Raw genomic sequence first — 9877 nt, forward strand, 5'->3', positions numbered from 1 at the left:
GGGCCAAAAAAATTAATCTATAATATTTTTATAGACAAAAAATATTATAAACTTTTACAAATACAAATCTCATGATAAAAATATTAAAATAATCAAGTTTTTAGAAACTTAAAATATAAGATGGATAAAATTAATATTATTTTATTTTCTATTTTATCTTTAATAATTTTTTACATTTTTTCCTAAAAAATATATTTTATGAGGGCAACTCAATTTTTTTATGGAAGCAAAAATAATAATTAAGTATATTCTAATAACAAAATTTACTTAATGGAGACAATTGCCCCCATATCCACGATGTAAACTTGTCCCTGATTACATAATTATCTGTGATTAAATAATAATATAATTTATTAAGACCCTAATACATATATTATTTATTTAAAAATTAATTGAATATTAGAAATTTAAATTATTATTTTAATAAAAATAAAATTTAAATATATTAAATTAAATGAATTACGTCAAAGCATATAATTACCTTTTTTTTAAAGAATACAATTACCTGGTTAAGCCTAAGTATAGTTCTAAAACTTAGATTACACAAAAAAGGTTTTATTTTAGCATTTAATTAAAATGTATTAAAAATATAAAAAATTTGTATTATTATTTATAATATATTATAATAAATTTTATAATAATTATTTTAAATATTATAGTATTCTGCATACACTTAATTAATTAGTAATATAATTATATTATATTCAAAATACTGAAGATTTTTAAAATTTTATATTAAATAAAACATGTTATTGTTATTTTTACAATAATGAAATTAGAACTTAAAATATTTTATGCAAAGTATCTAAATTTCTTACCACTAATCACTAATCAGTCCAAGTAAGTTTGACATTTCCTTTTTAAATTGATTGATTGATAAAGTAGAAAATGCATTTTAAAAAAATAAAATCAAAACGCAACGCATTGGGTGATAGCCTTAGCCACCACCCTTTGGATGGAAATTTCACACACACAAAAAAAACAGAAGCTAAACGCGTATTTTTGGGACACCAAAACCAGAACATTGGGTTTTCTCTTTTTTCTCTTTTCCCCTTCTGTCCTCGAATTTCCGATCAATTCCGATTTCAACAACAGCTAGGGTTTCGAAATCGACCACACCTTCTCCTCCCTCTTTCCCCAACACACACGATCGCGATGCACCTCTAGGGTTTCTCCCTCTCCCTGGTTCGAAATTTCGATTCCCGTACATGCCATCGGTGGAGGAAGAAGATGTATAGCAATTTCAAGGAGCAAGCGATAGAATACGTGAAGCAGGCCGTGCAGGAAGACAATGCCGGAAACTACGCGAAAGCGTTCCCTCTCTACATGAACGCCTTGGAGTACTTCAAGACGCATCTCAAGTACGAAAAGAACCCTAAGATCAAGGAAGCCATCACGCAGAAGTTCACCGAGTACCTGCGCCGGGCCGAGGAGATTCGGGCCGTGCTCGACGACGGCGGCCCCGGTCCGGCCTCCAACGGGGACGCGGCTGTGGCTGCAAGGCCCAAAACCAAGCCAAAGGACGGTGAAGGCGGTGGCGACGGCGAGGACCCCGAGCAGGCCAAGCTCCGGGCCGGGCTCAACTCGGCCATCATAAGGGAGAAGCCCAACGTGAAGTGGAACGACGTCGCAGGGTTGGAGAGCGCCAAACAGGCCTTGCAGGAGGCTGTGATTTTGCCTGTAAAGTTCCCTCAGTTCTTTACTGGTGAGTGAGTTTCCATTTTGTTCTTGTGCTTGACAAGTGTGTAAGAGATTTTCTTCTGTGAAATTTGGTTGAATGTTTGTTTCCTTCTGATCTTATTTACAGGGAAAAGACGACCCTGGAGAGCTTTCTTGTTGTATGGACCTCCTGGAACGGGAAAATCATATTTAGCCAAGGCAGTTGCAACGGAAGCCGAGTCCACGTTTTTCAGGTAAACTAATTGATTCTAATTCTATGGTTTAGGAAAATGGTAAAAGTTTATAGAATTGAGAAACCTATGTGTCTGCAGTTTACCAGATTGCATGGGAAATCATTGGAATGAATTCTGATTCATAAGTTGAAATATGTATGTGTCTCAATTACTGCATAGCATACCCTTTTATAGGCATTAAAACTTTAATTCAAGGTAGTTATAATTGGGAATTTACCTTAAATCAGGTAAATTCATATTCCATAAATGTTATGAATGTAGGTCCATAAGTGGACATGTTCTTGCAAGCATTTTTAACTTTTGAATTCTTCATCAGTGTTTCTTCATCAGACCTTGTTTCAAAGTGGATGGGTGAAAGTGAAAAGCTGGTTTCAAACCTTTTCGAAATGGCTCGAGAAAGTGCCCCTTCTATCATATTTATTGACGAAATTGATTCCCTGTGTGGTCAGCGTGGAGAAGGCAACGAGAGTGAAGCTTCAAGACGGATTAAAACAGAGCTTCTGGTGCAGATGCAGGTAATAGTTTTAATAGTTTGTTGGTTTACATTTAAATTGCAATATATAGCATATGCGCGGCAAGCTGTCAAATCCCAGTTGTATGGCCATATATGAATGTGGTTGTAATTTAGTTTCAAATCATGAAGAAAGACATAACTAATTTCTTAAATTCTTTGATATAAACCGATTTAGGTTCAAGAATGTATGCTTCATTTTCAAAAGAAGGTTTTCTTCCTAGGGCTATCTCCTCAGTGGCTGGGTGCTTATTAACACATCTTGCATACTTCAATTTTTATGGTTGGAAAGAAGACAAGCCAAATAGTAAACCTTCATTTAAAACAATCCATCTAAATTTTTCTTGTTCCAGCATGTGAGGAGGCTATGGTAGTTGAATAGCAGATCAAGATTGAGCTAATTCATGCTGGCCCTTGTTACTTATTGGTTTTTTGAGTCTTCAAGTCATTTTTGAGTGTACAATAACGACAACACTGGGAAATAGCTTTAGTTCTATGCTTTTCTTAAACCTCTAATAAGCATTTGTCTCTGTTGTTTTTCTTCTTCAAAACAATTCCTAGTCATGATTGCCACCTTAGATTTAAAGTCCCGCTTTCAGTGTACTTAGCATGTCCTGTCCTGTGCTTGTTTGATGAGATGTTCACACTTCACAAACAACGTTGCATATTTTCAATTCGGATTTGGCTCCTCTAAAGTGAAGGAGTGCGCTTTAGAGGATAAAATGCACTTACAAGTTACAATCATTGATTAGAAAATCAATGGTTGAAAATTGTGATAAAATCAAATCCCTGTTTAACAAAATCTAAAATTTATCATAATCTCAATAGTTAATTTTCTAATTGATGGTCATTATTTCACTTTATCCTCTAAAGTGCATTCCCCTCACTTTAGAAGAGCCAAAATCCATTAAATTGTTCTCTATCTTATATCTACGTCTCAGAAAAGGAATTCCAGATCTGTGTGGCATTGTGGCAATCACTGATTTGCGGTGGTCATGTAGGTTTTCATGTTTGTGTGTGAATTGTTATTTGATTAAGTCATCATATTTGACTTTTTAAAAATCTACTTTCAACAGGATATGTTGTTATTATGTAACAAAACTACTGAAGCATGCTTTACTGGTTGCCAAACTCCCAGAAGCACTTAAGTGTTATTATCCTTGTCCTTGACCTGTCAAAATTTCTCAAGTAACTTGGTTGATGGATTTTAGTCATATATTAAGTTGCATGTGGTATTTGACATTTGAGTTGCATATCAAAATATTTCCCCCTCATAAGTAATCCTGTTTTCTGTTTTACTGCTTTATTTTAAACTGAACCCAGCAGTTACTAGTTTGTATAATATTGTCATAATATGGCTTGCTCGTATATATTTTATTCTCATTTTAATTCACTTTTTTGCTATTAACATCAGGGCAGTTTCCAACATTTTTGGCATTTCTTCTCTCCTTTTTGATTCTCTTTATTTAATGTACTTTATCCACATACTTTGTAGGGTGTAGGACACAATGATCAGAAAGTTCTTGTTCTTGCAGCAACAAATACGCCCTATGCCTTAGACCAGGTCAGACAGAAATAATTTTGTTTTGCGTTCCCATATAGAATCAATACTATGTTGTTTTTCACTAATCAATTTGTAATTGTAGGCAATAAGGCGTCGTTTTGATAAGCGCATATATATTCCGCTACCAGATTTGAAGGCTCGCCAACACATGTTCAAGGCAAGGACAATATACTCGATTGTTGACAGGTTTTTGTTATGCTATATAAACCTAGCAAATGGTTTTACCATGCTTTTTTTCTGGCTTACTAAATTGAGCAGGTGCATCTAGGAGATACTCCCCATAACTTGACTGAAAGTGATTTTGAATACTTGGCTAGCAGGACAGAGGGTTTTTCTGGTTCAGATATATCTGTCTGTGTAAGTTTTACTGCTATATGAAATGACTGGTTTCATTAATCTTATACTTGATGAATTTTTAAGTAAAAAGTTTTTGGACCTCCTCTTCAGGTAAAGGATGTTTTATTTGAACCTGTTCGCAAAACCCAAGATGCAATGTTCTTCTTTAAGAATCCTGAGGGTATGTGGATCCCATGTGGACCTAAGCAACAGGGTGCAGTACAAACCTCAATGCAAGAGCTTGCTGCAAAAGGACTTGCTTCTAAGGTATTTAATGTGTTAATAGTTTTTTATGGTAGTAGTACTGTACCGAGTGTCTTTAATTTTTTTTTAATGATAATTGGAGAAGAAGTAGTGTTGTGATGTCTTTGGACTAGGTTGTTATATCTCTAACTGAAACTGGGGAATGCTTACTATAAAACTTATTGCAGATCCTTCCGCCCCCTATTAGGAGGACAGATTTTGAGAAGGTACTCGCTAGACAAAGGCCTACAGTAAGCAAAGCCGACCTTGATGTTCACGAGAGATTCACGAAGGAATTTGGAGAGGAAGGTTAATACTGATGGAATTTCACTTTGAAGGTCCACACTGGTTTCAAATATATTGTTATAATTTGTAATTTATTAGCCGTTGGATGCAAATGAAATGCATCTTTTTCATTTTTGGGGATGTAAAGGCCCCTTTTGTACCGAGGTGGATTTATAAAGGTCGATACTCATTTTTCTTCTTCTAAATTGTGTATAACAGAATCTGAAATGATTTGAAAAAATAACTTGTGTGATGCTGGATTTTTACTTTTGTCTGCTATGGATTTAGGATGCCATAAATTTGGGTGCTTTTTATTTTCGAGATGGATCAGATACTCAGCATGTTGCACTAAGCTACCTGCTGATGGGACACAAGAGACTCATCATAAAATATGCCACGCAGATTAGGGTATTCAACTTAACATAAAGTGTTTACTAAATGTGATGATAGAATGGTTTTTTATTCAACTGCTAAGTTACTCCAGATTCTTGTAAAAGCTCATTAATTGTCTGTTACTATTGCGATCACATTTTAAGCACAGTTATTCTTATACTTTTTTACTGGGTCGTTATCAGAATTTCTGCATAACTAATTCTCACTCAACAAGTGTCAATTTTATATATCGTCATGTTCACTGTAATTATATAATTCGGCGGCAGAAATAAGAGTGCAGATGAACTTAAGCTATTCTTGAGTTATTTGAACTTGATTCATTAAATGTTCAATATAAGTTGTGTCAAAATTTTATACGTTCAACATTAACAATCCATAAATTATTTGTTTATTTAAATTGATGAGAATTTGACTAGTCTTTGTTATTTACTCATGTAAAACTTTGTTGATGACATTGAATTAATTTTTTTTGTAGTAATAAAAAAATATAAGTTTTTATTTATTTATTGTATTATGAAAATGTAATAGCCTAGAATTTTTTAATTTAACATAGCATACATTGTTGACCACATATTTCAAATATAAACGAGTAAAATACGTTATGAATAAATTTTATTTTTTTAGCAAGGCAACATCAAGCTTTTACTTAAATTTGTTTAAATAATTGAGTCCAAATCATACTGTTGACACACTGACAATGCACATGTTCACCCACGGTTTCATCAATGGAAATACAAGACATGGTTTCACATAGTGCACGAATACGATGATAATGCAGAAGTTTTCTGCGGAATAGTTGAACTGAATCCTCTAACCTTTGTGACAAGTGGAGTAGTAAGCTGGAGCGCATGTCTCATCTTCGCAAATCGCAAGGTTAAATCGAAATTCTGTTAGTCAATGTTGTTGATAAAAATATTAATCAAGATATATATTTAACTCAAATTAACGGTAAAGAAGATTACTGTATTTATAATTAAAGATAAAAATAAAAATTTAAAACGATTGAGAGAAATATTTTTTTTGTTAATTGTAAGAAAGAATTAGAAGAATGATAGTCCTTTTATTCGAGTAGTGTAATTTACACAATATTTCAGTAGTAGATATTATCTCTTTTATCTTGTTAATTTTTGAAAGTTTGTGCAATAAGTAATAAAAAGTATTATTAATTTTTTTATATGAATAATAAGAATTTAATGGTAATACACTGAGACATTCTTAATAAGTAACAGCTGACTAAGGGGAAAAGGAGTTATTGGCAAGAAGCATTTTCGGTTTCCCAAACTAATCATAGCCTGGAACCAGTCCTGGAATTAGCCAGCAAATTTTAGCAATTCTATCAACAATTTGCCATAGCAATGTTAAATGTATATTTTCTGAGACTTTCTCGAGTGTTGATCGTTCATCCTTTCTGAGTTGAATAATATGTACAATGGTCTATCCAAGAGTGGAGAACCAATATCATCACACTCACTGCCATAATCAGCGTTAAAAGTATCCAGAAGTAGCCTAACGTTAAGATGTATTTAGGCTTTCAATTCCTATGACATTCTTTCCTTAAAGTTTCCGTGAGAATTTATGCCTTGGAGAGAGTTGATGGATTCTTTGGAAAACAAAGGTCTGATCCACTAAAGAATCTTCGAAACACAAAAAGCATATTAGCCCAAACATCACCAGTAGTCACCACATGAACACAAACCACCTTTAAAGTGGTGAAATCTGTTTGAATCTCTAACAACAATCTCTTTTCAACGAGTGATACCAACTTAATAAAGTTGTGGCAATCTCCACAGACTCTGAGATTCTTCACAATCTGAAGGGGAATTTCAGGAAGTGTAGCTATTAAGCAGAAGGCAATGGCAAGTCTTTCACTATGATGAGAAATAATAGTTTCTTTTTGTTCATCTTCAATATCATGAAACACATAATTTGTATCAGGCTGATAACCAGCATCCCTCAACTGGATATTTAACTCTGAAAGTTTTGACTAAATATGGTCTGACAAAGGATGCGACAAATCACCAGCCAGGGATGAGTAAGTCTTGTTTTTCACCTCAATCCAACTGTACCCAGGTTCTTTTTTCACTTTTCTCTTATCCATAAGTTTTCTCACATTGACTTTCTCATGCCAGTTTCCTGCTGCAGCATAAATATTGGATAATAGGCTATATGCGGCTGAGTCTTGTGGCTCTAGTGAAATGATTTTTTCAGCTGCAAGTTTCCCAAGATCTATATTGAGATTTACTCGAGAAGCTGCCAAGACAATGTGCCACACAGTTGCAGCCGGGGGAAATGGCATCCTATTTATGATATCCAAGGCTTTTTCCAGCATCCCTGCGTGGCTATATAGATCAATCATGCAGGAGTAGTGCCCATCATTGGATTAATGTGATGACCATTGACCATTACATTTAAGTAATTTTGGCCTTTTCCCACTAAGCCAGCATGTGTCCAAGCAGAAATGATACCAATGAATGTTATAGCATCCACTTCCAAGTTTCGTTTCTGTATTTCCTCAAATATCTCTAATGCTTTCTTTGCCTGGCCGTGCTGTGCATATCCAGAGATCATTGAGTTCCAAGAAACCAAGTCCCTCTCCATCTGCCTTTTGAAAACTTCATGTGTGCTTTCAATATTGCCTCTCTTTGCATACATGGTAACAAGAGAACTACTTACACACAGAGCATTATTCAATCTCAGTTTAATTGCATAGGCATGGAATTGTTTTCCTTGCTCTACTGATGCTGTAGGAGCAGTACAGCCATTAATGATGCTGCAAAAGGTAAATTCATTTTGTTTAATACCCTCCCTTGTTAATTGATGGAAGATTTTAGCAGCTTCTTCAGTTTCTCCTGCTTGGGCATATCCCTCTAGCATTGCAGACCAGGCTATTACGTCCTTGGCTTCAATTAGCTCAAAAACTTTAACAGCATCACTAATATTTCCTGTCTTAACAAAGGCATCTAAAAGTGCAGTTCCCACCGAAGATGACTTCTCATAATTAGTTTTGATAACTTCTGCATGTATTTCAGAAATGAAAACAGCATGTTGCACAGTCAGGATGGCAGAATAAGTGAAATGATTTGGTTTGACACCTTCCCTTCTCGTTTGGGAAAACAAATTCACAGCCTGGTCAGTGCCACCATTATGCAAGTATCCACTGATCATAGCAGTCCAAGAAACCACACTTTGACACCGATGCATCAAGGAGAATAAACTAAAGGCATGGTCCATTTCCTTGCACTTAGTCAATGCTACCATGAGTGCAGTTAGGAAGTTTTGGTTAGTGGAAAGCCCATTCTTCAGAGTCATACAGTGCAGCACTCTTACCAACCCCAACTCTTTAAGGCTAGCACATGACTTGATAACAGATGCAAATGTCGCATGCATAGGCTTAGCCCCTGCAAGCTGCATGTTGTTAAACGTTTCAAAAGCTTCCAAATCTTGTCCATTTATCACATTTCCAGCAATCATACTATTCCAAGAAACTGAAATCCTTGTTCTCCATGTTATCAAAAACAGCTCTAGCATCTCTTAACATCCCCAGACTTTGAAAGCATATTAATCAGAGAGTTGCAGACAAGTCTTTCTGTCACAAAGAGTTGCAGACAAGTCTTTCTGTCACAAAACCGAGATTTATAACCAGGGCATGGATTTGTATTCCTATAGCAACTTCACCCTGATTGGACAAAGCTGCAATTACAGTAGAAACAGTATAATAGTCAGGCCTGTATCCCTCAACTTGCATCAGACAGAACAATTCCCACACCTGATCATTAAATCCATTCCATGAATAACCCGTGAGTAAGGAATTCCAAGACACCACGTCTCTGTCACCCATTTCATCAAAAACTCTCCTCCCATCTCCAATATTCCCAGTTTTCATGTACATATCAACAAGAGAGTTTCCCACGCTAAGATGGTGCACAAGTCCACACTTGACACACTGACAATGCACTTGTTCACCCACCGTCCCATCCAAGAAACCAGCACAAACATTCAAAACACAAGACATGGTATAACTATCAGGCGATAAACCAGAACGATAAAGTGAGACAAAGAGGTTGAGGGCTTCTTGGGTTTGGTCACAGCGAGAGTAACGGAAAAGCAAGTGGTTATGCTGTTTGAGGTCTCTAAGGGGAGTTTGGTCGAACAGTTGTTGTGCAAAGCGAGGATCACTGTCACGTAAAAGGGTCCTTGCATTGAGGGCAACAACATGGGATTGCAGAAGAGGGTTAGCGTGGCAGTGATATTGGTAACGTCTAATTCTGAGAATTGGGTTGGTTGAAGTGTTGGTGAGTGCCCTTAAAAGACGCATTTAGAGTCACATTCTAAAGCGAGTGTTTTGTTTTTTAAAAAAAAAATATATTTAAGCAGCGTAAGGTACGATGATATAATGCTATGTTTGTTTTCTGTTGTTGGGTTCTCTGGTAAGGAGACAGTGACATCATGTGAAGGGATAATATGAAGCGCACGTGCGACGTGTCATGTTCACGAGTTTAAATTCTGTGATTCACAAGTAGGATTTTTTTTCTTTTTCTTTTTTTTAAAAAAAAGTAGGGTATGTTTTGTTCGAAACTTTAGCTACTTTTACTTTGGTTTCAGAATAATAATTTATTAAAATTTATTTGAAAT

At 35.4% G+C, this 9877-nt stretch overlaps 1 protein-coding gene and 1 pseudogene across 1 annotated transcript; one reads left to right on the plus strand and one right to left on the minus strand.

The window, feature by feature from the left end:
• Window positions 1-968: 968 nt before the first annotated feature.
• On the plus strand, window positions 969-5131 carry LOC114376520 (protein SUPPRESSOR OF K(+) TRANSPORT GROWTH DEFECT 1). The gene is made up of 8 exons (XM_028334682.1): window positions 969-1705; window positions 1808-1913; window positions 2230-2428; window positions 3920-3988; window positions 4071-4145; window positions 4247-4345; window positions 4436-4591; window positions 4756-5131. The coding sequence occupies exons 1-8, from the start codon at window positions 1231-1233 to the stop codon at window positions 4879-4881; spliced, it is 1305 nt and encodes a 434-aa protein (XP_028190483.1). The 5' UTR covers window positions 969-1230; the 3' UTR covers window positions 4882-5131.
• A 1261-nt stretch (window positions 5132-6392) lies between these two features.
• On the minus strand, window positions 6393-9711 carry LOC114375444 (annotated as a pseudogene).
• Between the last annotated feature and the right edge of the window lie 166 nt (window positions 9712-9877).

This window comes from Glycine soja, chromosome 11 (genome assembly GCF_004193775.1).
Source record: "Glycine soja cultivar W05 chromosome 11, ASM419377v2, whole genome shotgun sequence".
NCBI lineage: Eukaryota > Viridiplantae > Streptophyta > Magnoliopsida > Fabales > Fabaceae > Glycine > Glycine soja.